The following is a 19,563-nucleotide window of genomic DNA, read 5'->3' on the forward strand; positions in this document are numbered from 1 at the left end:
CTCGCACTGCCGCCGCACTGCTGGAGCACGATTTCTGCTCTCATCCTGAAGCAAAGTTCTTAACCCAAGGTACTATTGCTGGGTTAGCGGAGTCTGTAACCTGAAGCGTCTGTAACCTGAAGCGTCTGTAACCTAAGGTACCACTGTACTAGTAAAGTTTGACATGCAGGAGCTACGGTAATCATGACAGCTGCCATAGTTAGGCCCCCCAAAGGGAACCAAAACCAGCAGGAAGTTTGCTGCTCATCTAGAACCCCCAAAGAGCAGCAGTTTATTAGGGCCAGCTGCAATTACCGGTAACATGACCTGGCAGAAGGTGCCGTAGTGGCGAGCATGCTGAACTTGGCTGGGGAAACCTGGGCTCACTTGACGGAGTGATGTTGGGCCAGTCATTGCCTGAGCCTAGTCTTCTCCAGGGGGGAGAATAATGAGGATAAAGTGAGATAGCCCACTCTAACTCTTAGGTCAAGGGAGGAAGGGTAGGAAACAAATGTAAACAGCATTAAAACACCATGTGGTTCACAGATTGCCATTTCACATGCTAATGAGACAAATTTTAAACAATTTCACAACGTTTTGGTTAGTCCTAATAAAGGTATTGCGCAGCTACGGATTTTGGACCAACACAGCTTTGTTCTTACGAACCAGCATGTTTGCCTTTGTTTTCAGAAATACATTTTGAATGTTTAATGATGACATTTATATGACACTTTTCCTGTGCTCAAAATAATGTTATGTTGGTACCTAACACCTAGGAAGGGACACGGATGGCGCTGTGGGTAAAACCTCAGTGCCTAGGACTTGCTGATCGTAAGGTCGGCGGTTCGAATCCCCGCGGCGGGGTGAGCTCCCGTCGTTCGGTCCCAGCTCCTGCCTACCTAGCAGTTCGAAAGCACCCCTAAGTGCAAGTAGATAAATAGGTACCGCTTTATAGCGGGAAGGTAAACGGCGTTTCCATGTGCGGCACTGGTCCTGGCTCGCCAGTTGCAGCTTTGTCACGCTGGCCACGTGACCCGGAAGTGTCTTCAGACGGCGCTGGCTCCCGGCCTCTTGAGCGAGATGAGCGCGCAACCCTAGAGTCGGTCACGACTGGCCCATACGGGCAGGGGTACCTTTACCTTTACCTTTAACACCTAGGAAAAGTGAAAGCTGTGTTTGGCAATATGAAGACCTGGAAGATATCCGTGTGGCAGGTCCTGGTGACTAAAGGCAGGCAGAAGGTTCTGCAAGGAATCAAGAGAGTCACTCTCTACTGTGAGCAGCTAGATCTATAGCTGAGCTAGAAAGTGTTCTGACTGCAGAGGCAGCAGAGCCAAACCAAAGTCAGCAGCTTTATATATTTTTTATTTATTTGACACTTTTGTCATACAAGGGAGGAAACAATATGGAAAATAGTACAGTCAACAAGTGGACAACATCAGCAATATTTCTGCCAAATACAATCTGGTTAAATGATATGTATTATTTGGATTAATAGCCTGCCCATCAGTTCAAGCTCTCAGGGCAGGTTCAACAAAACCATTTAAATAACAATTAAAGGTTAAACCCCCTTCATGGATCACTGCCTTGCCATGGCGAAGGGGCTTGACTAACTCAGAGAAGCTATGAACTATGCCGAGCCGGGCACCCAAGATGAACAGGTCATAGTGGAGAGTTTTGACCAAACGTGATCCACCTGGAGGAGGAACTGGCAAGCCACTCCAGTATCCCTGCCAAGAAAACTCCATGGACAAAGACAACAGGCATATAAAAGTTATGACGCTGGAAGATGAGCCCCTCAGGTCGGAAGGCGTCCAACATGCTACTGGGGAAGAGCGGAGGACAAGTACAAGTAGATTCAGAGCTGATGAAGTGGCTGGGCCAAAGCCGAAAGGACGCTCAGTTGCGGATATGCCTGGAAGTGAAAGGAAAGTCCAATGCTGTAAAGAAAAATATTGCATAGGAACCTGGAATGTAAGAACCATGAACCTGGGTAAGTTGGATGTGGTCAAAAATGAGATGGCAAGAATAAATATTGACATCCTGGGCATCAGTGAACTAAAATGGATGGGAATGGGCGAATTTAGTTTGGATGGCCATCATATCTACTACTGTGGGCAAGAAACAAGTAAAAGAAATGGAGTGGCCCTCATAGTCAACAAAAGAGTGGCGAAAGCTGTACTTGGATGCAATCTCAAAAATGATAGAATGATCTCGATACGAATCCAAGGCAGACCTTTTAACATAACAGTAATCCAAGTTTATGCACCAACTACTGGTGCTGAAGAAGCTGAAATTGAGCAATTCTGTGAAGACTTACAACACCTTATAGAAGTGACACTAAAGAAGGATGTTCTTCTCATTATAGGGGATTGGAATGCTAAAGTAGGGAATCAAGAGATAAAAGGAACAACTGGCAAGTTTGGCCTTGGAGATCAAAATGAAGCAGGGCAAAGGCTAATAGAGTTCTGTCAAGAGAACAAGCTGGTCATCACAAACACTCTTTTCCAACAACACAAGAGACGACTCTACACATGGACATCACCAGATGGGCAGCATCAAAATCAGATTGATTATATTCTCTGCAGCCAAAGATGGAGAAGCTCTATACAGTCAGTAAAAACAAGACCTGGAGCTGACTGTGGCTCAGATCATCAGCTTCTTATAGCAAAAGTCAAGCTTAAACTGAAGAAAGTAGGAAAAACCACTGGGCCGGTAAGATACAATCTAAATCAAATCCCTTATGAATACACAGTGGAAGTGAGGAACAGGTTTAAGGATTTAGATTTGCTGGATGGAGGCTTGCAACATTATACAGGAGGCAGCAACGAAAACCATCCCAATGAAAAGGAAATGCAAGAAAGCAAAGTGGCTGTCCAACGAGGCCTTACAAATAGCGGGGGAGAGAAGGCAAGCAAAATGCGAGGGAGATAGTGAAAGATACAGGAAACTGAATGCAGATTTCCAAAAAATAGCAAGGAGAGACAAGAAGGCCTTCTTAAACGAGCAATGCAAAGAAATAGAGGAAAACAACAGAATGGGAAGAACCAGAGATCTGTTCAAGAAAATTGGAGATATGAAAGGAACATTTCGTACAAAGATTACCATAATAAAGGACAAAAGTGGTAAGGACCTAACAGAAGCAGAAGACATCAAGAAGAGGTGGCAAGAATACACAGAGGAATTATACCAGAAATATATGGATGGATCGTACACCCCAGGTAGTGTGGTTGCTGACCTTGAGCCAGACATCCTGGAGAGTGAAGGCAAATGGGCCTTAGAAAGCACTGCTAATAACAAGGCCAGTGGAAGTGATGGTATTCCAGCTGAACTATTTAAAATTTTAAAAGATGATGCTGTTAAGGTGCTACACTCAATATGCCAGCAAATTTGGAAAACTCAGCAGTGGCCAGAGGATTGGAGAAGATCAGTCTACACCCCAATCCTAAAGAAGGGCAGTGCCAAAGAATGCTCCAACTACAGCACAATTGCACTCATTTCACAAGCTAGCAAGGTTATGCTTAAAATTCTACAAGGAAGGCTCAAGCAGTATGTGGACCGAGAACTCCCAGAAGTGCAAGCTGGATTTAGAAGAGGCAGAGGAACCAGAGACCAAATTGTAAACATGCGCTGGATTCTGGAGAAAGCTAGAGAGTTCCAGAAAGACATCTACTTCTGCTTCATTGACTACGCAAAAGCCTTTGACTGTGTCGACCACAGCAAACTATGGCAAGTTCTTAAAGAAATGGGAGTGCCTGATCACCTCATCTGTCTCCTGAGAAATCTCTATGTGGGACAAGAAGCTACAGTTAGAACTGGATATGGAACAACTGATTGGTTCAAAATTGGGAAAGGAGTACGACAAGGCTGTATATTGTCTCCCTGTTTATTTAACTTATATGCAGAATTCATCATGCAAAAGGCTGGGCTGGATGAATCCCAAGCCGAAATTAAGATTGCCGGAAGAAATATCACAACCTTGATGGCAGAAAGTGAGGAGGAATTAAAGAACCTTTTAATGAGGGTGAAAGATGGTGAAAATATGGTCTGAAGCTCAACATCAAAAAAAAAAAGAAGATCATGGTCACTGGGCCCATCACCTCCTGGCAAATAGAAGGGGAAGAAATGGAAGCAGTGAGAGATTTTACTTTCTTGGGCTCCATGATCACTGCAGATGGGGACAGCAGCCACAAAATTAAAAGACGCCTGCTTCTTGGGAGAAAAGCAATGACAAACCTTGACAGCATCTTAAAAAGCAGAGACATCACCTTGCCAACAAAGGTCCGTATAGTAAAAGCTATGGTTTTCCCAGTAGTGATGTATGGAAGTGAGAGCTGGACTATAAAGAAGGCTGATCGCCGAAGAATTGATGCTTTTGAATTCTGGTGCTGGAGGAGACTCTTGAGAGTCCCATGGACTGCAAGAAGATCAAACCTCTCCATTCTGAAGGAAATCAGCCCTGAGTGCTCACTGGAAGGACAGATCGTGAAGCTGAGACTCCAATACTTTGACCACCTCATGAGAAGAGAAGACTCCCTGGAAAAGACCCTGATGTTGGGAAAGATGGAGGGCACAAGGAGAAGGGGACGACAGAGGACGAGATGGTTGGATAGTGTTCTCGAAGCTACCAGCATGAGTTTGAGCAAACTGCGGGAGGCAGTGGAAGACAGAAGTGCCTGGCGTGCTCTAGTCCATGGGGTCACGAAGAGTCGGACATGACTAAACGACTAAAACAACAACAACAACAACAAAGGTTAAACCCCTAATTCAAGATTTCAGCAACACAACTTACTGCTACTATTACACTTATACTCCACCTTTTCTTCGATGTACTTTACATTTACAATATTGAATGTACTTACACTTCTTACCTTACTCTTAATATATTTTCTAATACTTTCTAATACTTTCTCATAACATCATACCATTTTTCCTTATTTTTGATTTACACATGGGTCATTCAAATGCTGCCATCGATGTTATGTCGTCATTATATTTTTGTAGGTATTTCTTAAACATATCCCATTTCTGAGTGAATGATTGTTTTGTATTTCCCCTCAATCTATTTGTTAATCGAGCCATTTCTGCATAGTCTAGTGACTTATTCTGCCATTCCCTTACTGTTGATACTTTCCGCCCTTTCCAATTTGATGCAATTAGTAGCCGGGCAGCGGCTGTCGCATGTAAAAAGATTTCTCTTATATTTTTCGGGATATCACTGCCTAGAATTCCAAGCAGAAATGGTTTATTTTTGTTTTGTTAGAAAGTACAAGAAAAGAGTACACATATGTACAAGTTTAAATAAATATTGAATGGTATAATTATTTAAGGTTATCATCATCATCATCATTACCTTTTCTGTGTACGTGTATTTAAGATTGTGTATGATATCCATGGATTCCAATTAATAATAATTAAAAGGGGTGGGGAGAGAGAAGGGGCTTGGAACACTGGTCTCCAAGGTCCTCACCCAACATCCTAAATATTACACCACACAGGTTTGACACTGCAAAGGGAGAAGGTAGCAAGCTTTTACGTCACTCATCCACCCCAAAGGCATAGGCAAAGAGGTGCCTCTTGATCTAGTGATGGAAAACACAAAGGGATGCATCTCAAAGTGGAAGAAGTTCCATACCCTGGGGGCCACCACAGAGAAGGCCCTCTCATAATAAAAGATGGGGAGTGGGAAAGTTTATGGAAGAAGAAACTACAGTGCCCAGCATGGCCAACAGTCATGGGATGTCGGGAGTTGTAACCCAACAATATCTGGAGAGCACTTGGCTCCCACCCCTGCCGTACTGGCTAAACTGATATTGAAATAATATATGCTGGTAATGGAGATATAAGCGGCAAAATTAATTCATTCAGAGATACACCACCCCCTTTTGGAATTGCATTGCTCTGCCCCAGGCAGACTGCTAAACTACTGGTGCAGTTCATGCTCATACGTTCCTAGGGCTGCTTCTGAAGTTATGCCTTCTGATCACAGAGGGCAGGGGTGAGGGCTGTGCCAAAGGGAAATGGGTTGTAGCCAGCCTTGCAGGACTAAAGAGTGAGACAAAGTTGGTGATTGTTCAGAATATTTTACTAACTCAACCAAATTGGTTTCATAGATTGTGCAGCTGTCAGTATGGAGTTGCTTTCTTGCGCAGGCATAAAAACAATAGTAGGCTGGGTTTCTCTCCTTGACTGAGTGTGTGCACTTATCAAACACACTTTTTAGTTCTCCTGGCTTGAGTTCAGAGCAGCTCTCTTCTCTGGTTGCCAAAGACAGAGGGAGGGGAACCCAAATTTAGCTTGGCCCTCGTTATCGGTGGGGTGGCTAAATTTATCCTTAGACTGGCTGCTCTGCCGAGCCAATTTCTCCTTGTCTAACCTGCTCTAAACTGTAGCGTGAGAAACTATACACACACTAATCCTCCCCCCCCCCCCCCAAAAAAAATATTACTCAAGCAATGCAATACAAAATTGTTTGGGCTGAATAAGTTTTCAGTTCATAGATCTGATGTTGTCAGAGGCTCCAATGCTTAGTATATATTTTAACGTGACTCCCTTCCCCTTCGTAATTGTGCTTTCCAGTGCAAATTAAAAGGTATATAAAGGAATTTATTTGTATTTATTTATTTAAATAATTACTACCTGCTCTTCATTGTTCACACAAGACCAGAGCAAGGGAAAACACTGAAATACAATAAAGTGATTATTTCATTTAAATACAGTTTAGTATAAAATCAAGCAGCATACTAATGGCATAACTACATCAGTCAAGTGAGGGGCACTACTTTAACCAAATGCTGGGAAATAAGTAAATGCAAGGAATATTATGAAAATGGAATTGTTTTTATTTGTTGTTCCTTTTTATGTTTTTTGTACTTTTGTATTTTTTCTTTTCTTTTTTCCCCCTATGTAAAAATCTTAATAAAAATGTTATAAAAAAAAATACTTTAACCAAATGCTTGGGTGAATAGCCATGTATTTACCTCCATTAGCATTGGTGCTACTTGAATCTGAGAGGGGAAGGGGGCACTGCAGAATCAGGGTGCTGCCACTGCTGAGAGTGCCATTGCATTATATCTCGGAGAACTGTGGCACCATGAGGACACCCCCCCCATGACCTCAAAGTCAGGGCAGGTATATAAGGGAGCAGGTGGTCTTTCAGGTATCCAGGTTCCAAGCCATGTAGGGCTTCTGTCGTCAAAGCCAGCACTTTAAATCTGGCTCGATAATGTATTGGCAGCCAGTACTGAGCTGTCAACACATGTGTTATATATTAAAGGTGAGCTGTCCCTACAGGCAGCGTCTGAATCTAAGGCAACTCCACATAGAGTGAATTGCAAAAACCCAGCGATGAACTTACCAATGCATGAACTAGAGAAGCCAGACCACCCACAAGGGCCTTGGCCTGTTCGTGTGTCTGGTTCATCCTTCAAGGACTCAGTGTCTAGCAGCAGGTCAGGGCTAGGCATGGCAGAGGCCTTTTGCCATGTGCCCCCCATCTGAGGAAGGTGCAGAGGGTGGCAACACAAGAATGGGCATTTTCAGGGGTGGCTTCCCAGGTATGGAATGTTTCTTAGAGAGAGCTGCCAGGCACCATTATTAATAAATGTGACCATTATTTACAACATTATTAACAACTGCAATTGTTGTAACCCGCCCTGGGGCCTTAGGGTAGAGTGGTAACAGCAACAACAGCTTTTAGACACCAAAGACATTCCTGTTCTTTACTGAGGGATCCTCAAATCTGAATTTTAGTAGGGTGGGAAAGGATTTGCACATTTTTTGTTATTGCCCAATGAACACCTTTAGTCAATTGATGTTGTGTTACTTTTCTAGTATATTTTAAATTGTACATCATACCTGCTTTTATAATTGTATGTCATTTTAAGACACTGTTGTAGTAAGTAATGAATAAATAAATGCAATTAATAATAATAATGTTTCCCAGAACTGAGCTCTGCTTTGACCTTGAATAAGTGTCAACTGAGGAATTGGCTCTTCTGGATAGAAGGGACCTGCAAATAATTAGAAACACCAATTTCGCCCCCCTCCGCCCCCAATTTGTATCCAGAGCATTTTAGAGCTAGTTATCAGACAAACTCTCACCGGCTTCCTTAAGAAATGCCTTTATTAAGCTGTATTTCCAGGCGATGTCCACTGCAGTCTTGGATGGCCGCTACAAGAACATCCCATACCAAAATAGACTTTGAATTTGTGGTCAGCCTCAGGTGGAAGACATCACTCATTATCTGTTAGCCTGCTCCTTATATAAAGATCCGATTGCTTTCTGAAACCTTTGCTCATACAAGCAAGCAGATACGCCCTGGTAGAAATGGTCCGGTTTCTTTGAGTGACAGTAATAGCTTCAGAATAGCTTAATAACAGAGTGGTTCTCTATGCACTGGCTGCAAGAAAAAAAATCACTATAAATTATTGTGGTGATTTGGAGGTTTAATTTGAAATCAAGAAGGATTTGAGTTTGTTGGTGTCTCTAATAACCCCTCTCTTACAGCATGGATGTTGGCTCATATTATGGATCTGTATTGTTTTATTGGTACTGTTTGTTATGGTCTTTGGCTAGAACAATAATCTTATATGGAATTGAAAATCAATAATAATAGAGCCAGGGCAAAATAAAAAATTAAAAGACAATTTAAAAATAGCATCAAATACATTAAAAAGTTTCATACAGTGGTACCTCTGGTTACGAACTTAATTCGTTCTGGAGGTCTGTTTTTAACCTGAAACCGTTCTTAACCTGAGATACCACTTTAGCTAATGGGGCCTCCCTCTGCCACCGGCACGCGATTTCTGTTCTCATCCTGAGGTAAAGTTCTGAACCCGAGGTACTACTTCCGGGTTAATGGAGTCTGTAACCCGAAGTGTTTGTAACCTGAGGTGTTTGTAACCTGAGGTACCACTGTATTTTGGTAAGGTAAATCCCCCACCCCTCTCTAAATTTCACTGTCACCAGCAGTTAATGGGAAGCTGCCAACTGAGTAATGACAGCAATCTCCAGTGTAGCACACAGGACACAAGGGACCAAGCCCTGGGACTTCCCCTGCAAAAGAAGGAGCAATGACATCACCTGCCAGAGTCGTGCCAGGCCAACTGGCACATTTTCCTTTCTCTAGCAAGTGACTGAGGTGGTAATAAGGATTTCAAGTTTGCTTCTGAGTCACAACAGCTGCTTTTCAGGCCTATCCTTGGAGGCTGAAGGTTGCAATTATGAACTCCTGTACTTCAACATTCACCATCACACTATTGCTGAAAGCTAACTGGAGTCTGCATTGGCAATTATAATAGATATTTATAAGATTTTGTATTCTATAGTGATAATATAATAATAATAATTTATTATTTGTACCCCAGCCACTCTGGGCAGCTTCCAACAGAACACTAAAATACAATAACCTATTAAACATTAAAAGCTTCCCTAAACAGGGCTGCCTTCGGATGTCTTCTAAAAGTTGGGTAATTGTTTTTCTCTTTGACATCTGGTAGGAGGGCGTTCCACAGGGCGGGTGCCACTACCAAGAAGGCCCTCTGCCTGGTTCCCTGTAACTTGGCTTCTCGCAGCGAGGGAACTGCCAGAAGGCCCTTGGTGCTGGACCTTAGTGTCCGGGCAGAACGATGGAGGTAGAGATGCTCCTTCAGGTATACTGGGTCGAGACCGTTTAGGGCTTTAAAGGTCAGCACCAACACTTTGAATTGTGCTCAGAAACGTACTGGGAGCCAGTGTAGGTCTTTCAAGACCAGTGTTATATAGTGATGTTTCCTCTTTGGCTTGCTGAATCCGTGCCATGGTGGGGAGCTCCCGTTGCTCTGTCCCAGCTTCTGCCAACCTCACAGTTCGAAAGCACACCAGCACAAGTAGAGAAACAGGTACTGCTGCGACAGGAAGGTAAACGCCATTTCCATGCACTCTGATTTCTGTCACGGTGTTCTGTTGCGCCAGAAGCAGTTTAGTCATGCTGGCCACATGACCTGGAAAGCTGTCTGTGGACAAAAGTGTACACGCACACACACAGGTCACAGGGTGGTTTAAAATACAAAAATACAGAAATACATAACATAGTAAAGGTAAAGGTACCCCTGCCCGTACGGGCCAGTCGTGTCCGACTCTAGGGTTGTGCGCCCATCTCACTTAATAGGCCAGGGGCCAGCGCTGTCCGGAGACACTTCCAGGTCACGTGGCCAGCGTGACGAAGCTGCTCTGGCGAGCCAGCACCAGCGCAGCACACGGAAACGCCGTTTACCTTCCCGCTATAAAGCGGTACTTATTTATCTACTTGCACTTAGGGGTGCTTTCAAACTGCTAGGTGGACAGAAGCTGGGACCGAAAGACGGGAGCTCACCCCGCCGCGGGGATTCGAACCGCCGACCATGCGATCGGCAAGCCCTAGGCGCTGAGGTTTTACCCACAGCGCCACCCGCGTCCCTTACATAACATAGTAATAAACCAAAACAACCCCCCTAGTTTAAAAGGCCATAAATTGCTTAATTAGCCAAAGGCCTGGGAAAAGAGCAATGTTTTGCCTGGCGCCTAAATATATGTAGTGAAGGCACCAGACAAGCCTCCCTGGGGAGAGCATTTCACAAGTGGGAAGCCACTGCAGAAAAGGCCCGTTCTCATGTTGCCAGCCTCTGGACTTCTCATAGAGGAGGCACACAAACAAGGGCCTCAGATGATGATTGCAGGGTCTGGTCAGTTCATATGGGGAGAGGTGCTGTTTTTGGAAAAATAATTAAAATTGGAGAAGGAAAGAGAATGGTAATGACTTTTGCAAATATGTATTGTGTAAAATGATTGAATTGTTTAAAAATGTTATTATTTGGCATATATTGGTGCATAACATCATTGAATTATTTTTTAATGTATTTATTTGGGGGCATTTATAGCCTTCCCAATAACTGAAGTTTGCGAGGTGGCTTAGAATACATTTTAAAATGCAATAAAGTAGATAGGATTTTAATTATGCAAGGGGCAAAGTTGTATACAACACTCCCCCCCAGTCTCCCAGAGGGTGTTGAGAACAAGGAGTGCCTAAATTGCAGCTGGCAGTATTCAGCTGACCAAGGCAGGGCAGAAGACAGGGCTGCTAGTATTTATTCAAGGCATAACCAGCCCAGGGGCTTCGGCCTGCCAGTCATCACAAGGCCCAATGTGGTACATGCCCTTCTTCCCAGGTGCCAAGGGGAGGCAGTGGTCGTAGGTGGGACAACACAACCACACGGCTACAGGAGAAGTCAAGTGGCAAGGATGCTTCCAAGGGGAGGGGCTATGCCCTGCTTGGGTATAAATGGTGTTAAGTGGGAGCCACCCCAGCGCCCTTCAAAAGCTGCTGGACTCATCAGCCCCAGCAGATGTGGCCATTAATTTGAGAGGATGGGAGTTCTGGTCCAACAACGTATGGAGAGTACCATATCAGCTACCCCTTATGGTCCTGAAAGAGAAAAGGCTTTTCAGAATGTCAGTGCTCTTTCCCCAAGTCCCAAAGGAGCTGAGGAAGAACCATTCACCACAGGAAAGAGAAGCCAAATGTCCTGCATGACACCTGTGCTCTTCTCCTCCAACTTTGTGGCTGGGAAAGGTGTGTTCCTGAGACAGAAGCCCAGTGCTAAGATGGCTTCTACCTCTCCCCCATTAAAAAAAGGAAGCCAACCACCATTTATGCTCTCCTAAACTCATTTGGAAGTGGGGAAAGGCCTCAGGCACAAGCCAAGGGTCAAGATGGCTTTGTCTTCTCCACTCATGACTGAAGAACAAGCCAGTCTCAGTTCAAAGTGGCAGTCAGGTTCCTCTTCCCTTCACCTGAGGAGAAGGCTGTTGGCCATCCCTATTTCCCCCTGCCTCACTTCAGAAGGGGTCCATGAGGTGTCTTCTGTTTCCTGCCTTTTTACTCAGCACTGTGGTTCTTCCTGTCTTCTTTTCCCCATCAGCATCTCACAGGGTAGTGCTTTGGAGAAAGATGACCACTCTGCCTCCCCTTTCCTCTTCGTGAGACCCAGGGTCAGAGGGTGGCAGGAGCCAAACAGCAGGCCTGAGGCCTGGCTTTGGGCAGGGGGCTGCTCCTCAGTAGCCTTTAGCCTGCCACCTTCTCCCTTCCCCATCTGAGGCACAAGCAGGAGTGGAGCTGCCCAGGCACTGAAGCAAATGCCAGACACGAACAGTGTTAGGGTCGTAACTTCCAGAGGACTGATGTGCTGACTTCTTCGCCTCCTTGTACTGGCTCTTTATTGGAGCTTTAGCCTTCAAACAGCTTCCCAGAAAGCATTGCTCTTCCTGAAAAATGGCCTTTCTCTCTGGAATCTGTTGGGGAGCAGGATGGAAATGGGGATCCCAGAATTTTAGACCAACAGACATGGGGCAAATATTGCCCAGTGCAAGAGAAGCTTTCTGTACACTTCTCTCCTCCAGCCCGCTGTTATAGGAGAGCCCACCAAGAGCAGGCCCAGAAGAAGCTGTCTTATCCTGTCACACCTTGGTTCATCCGCCTGTGTTTCGCTACTATGCTGACTTACAGCTCTCCATGGTTTTAGTGAGCTGAGTGGAGATTTTAATCTTGCCCCCCTCCCATCCCAGTCAGACATTTTCATCACCAAGCTAGCTCTCCAAAAAGAGCCAGTTAAATGCTAATGGTACTATTAGAACTCACAAGCTTCCCAAACTTGAACTTGACTTCCAGCCTTTAGGTGTTCCTTCTTCACATAAGGCACAATCAACCATTGGGACTTGATACCACAAGTGAGTTGGTGGCAGCTGTGAGCTAGATCAGTGCTACTCAAAGTGCCGGTCCACAGACCAGTGCCAGTCCGTGAGCCATAGGCTGCTGGTTCACAGTGACTCCTCTGCAGGCCAGCTTGGGTGGGATGCTTTAGGGGCCAAATATGGTACCGGTTCCTGGTACAATGGATATTTTTTTTGCCAGTCCACATCAGATAGCTTGACATGGCTTCAAAAGGGCCTTTGACACATACATGGAAGCCAAACTTCACTTACAATTTGCTCTCAGCCATGGTCTCTAACTGCAACCTCCATGCTCAGAGACAGTATATCGCAAATGGGGGGAAAATGACGTGTGACCTTCTTTGCTCAGGAATTCCTCACTGTCCTCCTTTTGTGGAGGAAAGATGGGCACCACGGAGCCCTTTGGCCTCTGCCAGCAAGGCAAATCCTCAGGTGCCCAATGGCTCTCCTGTGCCATGATTCATGTGATCTCAGGTGGTGCGATCCACTGCAGTCTACTCAGAAGCAGCGTGGAACCCGAGGCTGCAATTCCCGACCCACAATCTCGGATATGCTGAACGCCACGGGGCACGTGCAGGAGCGCGACGCTGCTTCCAAGCCGCGTTCCCTCGCGCTCCGGAGTTCTGCAGGCAGAAGACGACGAGTAGAAGTCGAGGCACCTTACCTTGGCATCAAGTCCCGCTGCGTTCCGCGAGCCGGCTGCTCCTTGCCAAGAAGCGAGCCCTCAATGCGCGGGATTGAAGCCGCCTCCCTCGTGCCTTCCTCTTCGCCGGGGGCGGTTCCTCCGAAGCATGCCTAGGGATGCCAGGAGTGGGTCTCTCCTTCCGGGCAACAGAGCAGGAGCAGCGACAGCAGCCGCCGATGCCAGCCGCTGGCACCGGACCCTGGGAGGCAGCGAACACCTGCGAGGGCCGGGGCGCTTGGGGGGCGCCCATCTCTCCGGGCCGAGCACCAGAGGAGGCGGGCAGGCGGCTGCGCCTTTCCTCCTCCTCCTCCTGGGCCGAGCGCGCGCCCTACTTCGCTCGCTCCCTGCCTCTCCCGCGACAACAGGAGGGCGGTCGCGCCAACTGAGGCTGCGCGCACGGCAGGCTGTCCGGCCGGCCGACCGACCCACCAAGTCGGCAGCGGCAGCCCCAGGAGGTTGCAAGGCGGAGAAGCCAAGCCCGGCGGAGGCGAGGTGCTGCTGCTCGCGCTGCGCGGCCGCGGGCTCCCTTTGGCCGGCCTTCCTTGTGCGCGCCTGGCCGCGATGCGCCTCCCTCCTCCTCCTCCAGCGTAGCAACGGCAGCGGGAGGCTCCTCCTCCTTCGGCGGCGGCGGCGGCGGCTCCTGCTCGGGTATGCGCCCCTCCAGCCAGCAGCCGGGCCAGGCGGCTCCCGCGAGGGCTGCAGCGGTGGCTGCTGGTGGTGGTGCGGCGGCGGCGGCGGGGAAGGCCTAGCTAAGCGAGCCAGCCGCGCGCCCTCTCCGCCCGCCTCCCTTTTTCCGCCTCCGCCTCCTCCTCCGCCAGCCAGCCAGCCCCGACCCGGCAGTGATGGCAGACGAGCCGCAGCAGCACCAGCCACCTCCGACTCAGCAGCAGCAGCAGCAGCAGCCGCCCGAAGCCCCCGGCGGGGTCGTCCCGGTGGCCACGGCGGCCCCTTCGCTGCCGGCGCTGGTGCCCGGGCTGCAGGGGACCGAAGCCAGCGCGCTGCAGCACAAGATCAAGAACTCCATCTGGTGAGCAGCCCGGGGAAGGCTCCGGGCCCGGGGGTGGCTGGCTGGGTGCTCGGGAGGGAGCCGGCCGGGGGTTTACTCATGCATGCGCTGCATGTGCCCAGCCGCCCTGCCTGCTGCATATTGATAGGGCGCTCTGAGCCGCCACGGTGCCGGGTCGGGGTGCCTCGGCGGGCCCCTCGCCTTCCCGATCGGGGTTTTGTTTTTGCAAGGGTTTCGGAGCCCCCGTTGCGCCGCCTCCCCTCGCATGCTGCCTTCTGGCTCCGATCCCGCAAGGTTCTTTCTGCGGCGGCAGGAGGAAGAAGGCGGCGGCGGCGGCGGGGCGTGTGTGTGTGCCTGTGTGTCTGCAGGGTGGGGGAGGGGAAATGGAAAATGTGTTTACTCGGCTCTGCGGAGGGAGAGCGAGACAGACCCGGGCAGACAGAGCCAGACACGCTCGTGTGGAGAAGGGGTCGGGCTGGGCGCGCAAGGCAGGGTGCACGTCTGCCTGCATGCTTCCTAGCTCGCTTGCTGGCGACCCAACACAAAGCTCGCCAGGCGCTGCTTTGCACGGGGCTGCTTCCCGATCCACAGTCGCGTCCGGTGCAGCCCGGGGCAGGCGGCGAGAGACATGCCTTCTCCCCCCCCCCCCCGCCTCGCCCCGTCGTGTGCAAAGCAGCAGGTCGTTCCGTGAAGGGGCATCGCCTCGCCTGGCGGCTGGCTGGGCTCGCCCTCTCCTCCTCCGCCCAGCGCCCCCCCACCCCAAGGCGCGTTTGTCGGAGGAGGCGGGGGCGCCTCTGCCGCATGTTGACATGCATCTCTTTCTCCCTCCCCTCCTTGCTGCAAACACCAGAATGGGGTGACTTGCCTCTTGCTGAGCAGCAATAGCAGCAGCAGCAGCCCCTCGCTTGTTTACAGCTGCTGCCGCCGCCGCAGCCCCCCTTTTTTGCAGCGTAGGGCGCCGTTTCCTCGGCACTGCTCCGGGTTTTCCGTCAGAATCAGACCTCCCCTTTGAGCAAGAGAGCTGGAGAAGATGTTCATTCAAAAAAGACTGCAATACGTTGTTCCTTGGGTACACTCCTAAAGCCAGGGACTGACTCGCTGTCTGCCATTGAGGATTTAGCCACTACACTGGCTTGCGAAGTGGGAGGCACCCGAGCTTTGCCTTCCATTAGAAGCCTTTTTCAGCTGAACCGACTTCTTTGCAAAAATAAAATCCCTGAAAACGAGGTGTCTTTCAGTGCTTGAAAAACACAGTATAAAGGCCTTTCCCTGTGTGCACGATGTCCTTTGAAACCTTTAATGCATTTGTTCTTGTGGTTTAAAAATGACATTTTGGGTATGTGTGGTGCTGATCTGAAATTGAGATCTACATGGTGTAAAATATATGGGGCAAATTGAATTGTCAGTGGAAGCAATACAGGTTGTGTGAAGGGATTGCATTTGAGATGGTGAATTGCACGCAGGCTTTGGGGAACAGACTATTAAGCAGCCTTTAAAAATCTAGGCAAAGGAGGTGTCTGCTGACTCCAGTCTGCTCGCTGCCATTGTTTTGTTTACAGAATGCCATGAGTTAGAAGTTCTCTCCATCAGCATCCAGACTGTGTCTTAAATTGCTGCTGCTGCTGAAGTGTTTGATTTACAGTATTATTATTTTTTTAGACACCCACTTAAAATATTTTCCCATTCTCCCAGTGTTCAGAAATCAGCCTCTTGAATAGGGTGTTTACATCAGTGGTTTCAGGGGAGGTGTAACATCCAAGTTGGAAGACAAAATGGCTACTAAGTAAAACCTCTTCCCTTTTATATGAACTTGGGTGTATAGGCTTAGTTCAAGCACAACACCATAGCATTGTTTGTTTTAATTCCCAATAAAATTGGGGCTTCTAGGACATCTTTTTTTTTAAAGACACACAGACAACCTGCCAAATGTTTTTGCATAGCCTTGGCTGCTTTAGCTAGGGATTGGCTTGTCAGCCTGATGGGAGTGAATGGCGGATGCCCAGTGGCAGTGCCTGCTGGAATGGTGCTGTTACTGGGAGTGTGACCAGCCAGCGCAGCTTTTTTGCTTACCCTAAAGGTGATCCTGAATGCCGCGTCTGGGAAGGAAGCCCCGCCAGTTTGAATGAGCTTGTGTCTCAAGTGTTCAGGATTCTAGCTCTGGGCGCATGCTGCAGATAATAAGGATTAGTTTCCTTTTAACCCCATCTCCCCATTGGCTGCTCTTGGCCCCAGAGTCTGTGATCCTGTGTGTGCTTAGCAACAAGTGTGTCCCCTTGAACTCAGCCATTCAGGCTTCAAAAAAACATGTCTTGAAGCTGGGATTTAATTGTGTTTCACCTTTCCTCCACGCATCTTGGCGCCACACCTGCGAGGGCCCTGCCCTCTTATTTCTGCAACAACAGCCCTTTGGGGTGGGCTAGTAAGCTGAGAGAGAGTGGGCCAAGGTCACTCAGGGGACCACAAGTGAGCAGGAGGAACATGTGAGCTCCGTAGCCGCTGGGCAAGTCTTTCACCATTTTCTCAATCGTGTGGCTACAGGTGGGATGGGGATTCAAATTCATACACATGATTTTGGGAACAGAACTGGGAACTGGAATTGGGATTGTATAGATAGAGTAGCGTCTTGTTGCATGTATCCTTGTGTCTGTGAAACAGCAGCTCAGAAGCATCTTGTGCAGTGCTCTCAGAAGATTGTGCCCTGGTGTGTACTCTGGGCTGGTTTTCATTGCTGTTGCTTTGTAGTGGACTGCTAGTAAACAGTCTTCAGCTTGAATGGCTTCTCTCACTCTTTGCCGGAGTCCATGTGCTCAGCCAGGGATTTTGTAGAGCATAGCTCAGACTTGCAGTTCCATTACACGCTGGAATACTGCACCGATCTAATGCCCTGAGGTTTGGGGTAGGGTGGGCTAAAACTCCCATAAATAAGTAAGAAAAATTGCTGTGTATGGAAGGTGGCAAATGGTCTGTGTTCTCCATTAACCAATAAAGCTTAAAATGAAACCTTGTCTTTCTGGCTGGGATTACAGAAAAGAGCATCTGAAAATCTGTATGCTAACTCCTGAAACGTAAGTCGGATTTAATGTGACTGACTTCGACTGCAGTCCAAAACACACTTACTAGGAAGTAAGCCTCATTGAATTTAGTGGGACTTAATTCTAAATAAATTATATTATTATTATTGCTACTTATTTAATTCATAAATCACTTCTATGAGGCATCCTGGAGCAATTTATAACACAGTATTTTGTGTGTATGTATGTATGATATCTGCTACATATATTAAAACTTAAAATAATTGCATAGATGAAAACAATTTAAAAATTTATATTAAAATAGTTTTAAAGAACCACACATACATAAAATCAATTAAGATCCAGTACGGGTACCAATTGAGATTAAGACCTCCATTTGAAAGGCTCTTTGAAATTCTAAATAAACTTACATAGGATTTCGCTGTTGGTGGGTCCAACGGTTAAGAAGGCCGTTTCTGCACAAGCTGTAGAGGGGGCTTGTCAACCTGGGAAGGTAGCCCATCTAGGAGAAGGAAAACTTTGATCTTAAACCTCCATGACCTGAGGGGTACCTTTGCGTGAAGAAAAGGCTAAGGAGTAAACCCTACACAAAACTGGAGTGGGGTCCCTAAGATGGTTGGATGGTGCCTTGTACGCCTCCTTCGGGCAACAGCAGCCAAGCTGGTGCCACATGTCTTGCTCTGCTTCCCTTTGAGCCACATCAGCGAGGTTGAGAGAGGGAGCCCGGGACCTCCAGATACACTGCCCAGGCTTGCGCCCTAGGGGGGTCACGTTGGTGCTACTGACTTCACCCTTGGATGCACACTCCATTGTCAACAAGTACAGGTGGCAGCCATTTTAGACATATCCAATTGACATGACATCGCTGACACACAGATCTTTTTGAACCCAAAAGAAGGCAGAATGGGGGCGGGGCAGAATGGGATGTAACAGGGTGGGGTGCACTTATAGACGCTTTGCTGGTGTGTGTGGCGGCCGGGAACAGAGCCCCTGTGTGAAAGGATCACTGCCTGTGCCTAAAAGTGCAGTACACCTCCAGGTGAGCACTAGAGGAGGGACCCAAGTTCAAATCCCACACAGCCACAAAGCTTCTAGTTCAACCACTGTCTCTTGGCCTAAACTACCTCAGAGGGGAAATTGGGTTGAGGAGGGGGGAAATGGAGATGGGTAGAGCCTTTTGCATTTTCCTGGAGGAAAGGTGAGGCTTCAAAAAATATAAAAAATTAAAATGTTATATATCAATAAAATGTTATACCTAAGTTTGCTTCAATGAATTATTAGAATTGTCACTCTCTTAAAATAACTTTTTAATGACAATTCACTTGCCTTTTAGTGGTTTGCAATTAAAAACAATACCTCAGTATAGATGCTATTTTAAGATAATTAAAGTAGCTTACAAAATTGGAAGAAGAGCTTCTGTTTGGTGATAGAAGGATGGCTCACCTTTTAGTCTCCCTATTGCAGTGGGCACACTAGTGCCAAAATGTGCCTCCCCTTTTAATTTGCATTCCCAACAGCTAAAAGTTTACCTCACTAATTCCCCCTCCGCCACCGATTGATCAAATAATCCTGTAGTTGATTACTAATTAAACCTGCTTTCCCCATTGTCACTTTTAAAGGGTACAGCGATATATAGCAGTTAGTAAAATGGAAGACTTGGAGATGATAACAAGTCTGTAAGGACCACAGTGCATTTGGTCGGTTGAGGCCTTGGCCAGCAATATTGTTTCTTGCTTTAGCCACAACAGAATTTATTCTGGAAATTAAAATGAGTTTGACAGGCGATATTTGTTATATTATGAGGCACTTGTAGAGCCGGTTCTGTAGGCGCATGGCAAAGGGCCTCTGCAGATGACCTTGGGGCAGGCTTTCCCAACCTGGTGCCCTCCCAGATGCTTTTCCACTACAATGTCCATCACCCTCAACACCATCCTGCAGATGCTGGCCTAATGGGAGTTATAGTCTGACACCTATGGATTGAACCAAGCTGGCAAAAGTTGCCTCAAGGTACAAATGAGAGAAGGCAGTCTGTTAGGCGCTGAGGTCCCAAGCCCTGTCCCATTATGTGAAAACCAGCACGCTGAATTGGAGTGAATCAGAGACCAGATTACTT

At 47.4% G+C, this 19,563-nt stretch overlaps 1 protein-coding gene and 1 long non-coding RNA gene across 2 annotated transcripts in view; one reads left to right on the forward strand and one right to left on the reverse strand.

Moving 5' to 3' along the window:
- Positions 1 to 6,567: 6,567 nt before the first annotated feature.
- On the reverse strand, positions 6,568 to 13,751 carry LOC310664279. Its single transcript, XR_014504848.1, has 3 exons — positions 13,392 to 13,751; positions 6,923 to 9,975; positions 6,568 to 6,760 (listed from the first exon to the last, which is right to left on the reverse strand). It is a non-coding gene; the product is annotated as an uncharacterized lncRNA (long non-coding RNA).
- Positions 13,752 to 13,916: 165 nt separating this feature from the next.
- RFX7 (regulatory factor X7) overlaps positions 13,917 to 19,563 on the forward strand; it is a 45,219-nt gene continuing 39,572 nt past the window's right edge. Inside the window, exon 1 of the mRNA XM_083412949.1 lies at positions 13,917 to 14,439. Coding sequence (XP_083269075.1) covers positions 14,255 to 14,439 — 185 coding nt within the window. The 5' untranslated portion in view covers positions 13,917 to 14,254. The remainder of the gene's footprint in view (positions 14,440 to 19,563) is intronic.

This window comes from Podarcis tiliguerta (assembly GCF_965153285.1).
Source record: "Podarcis tiliguerta genome assembly, chromosome: 14".
In the NCBI taxonomy this organism is placed as follows: domain Eukaryota; kingdom Metazoa; phylum Chordata; class Lepidosauria; order Squamata; family Lacertidae; genus Podarcis; species Podarcis tiliguerta.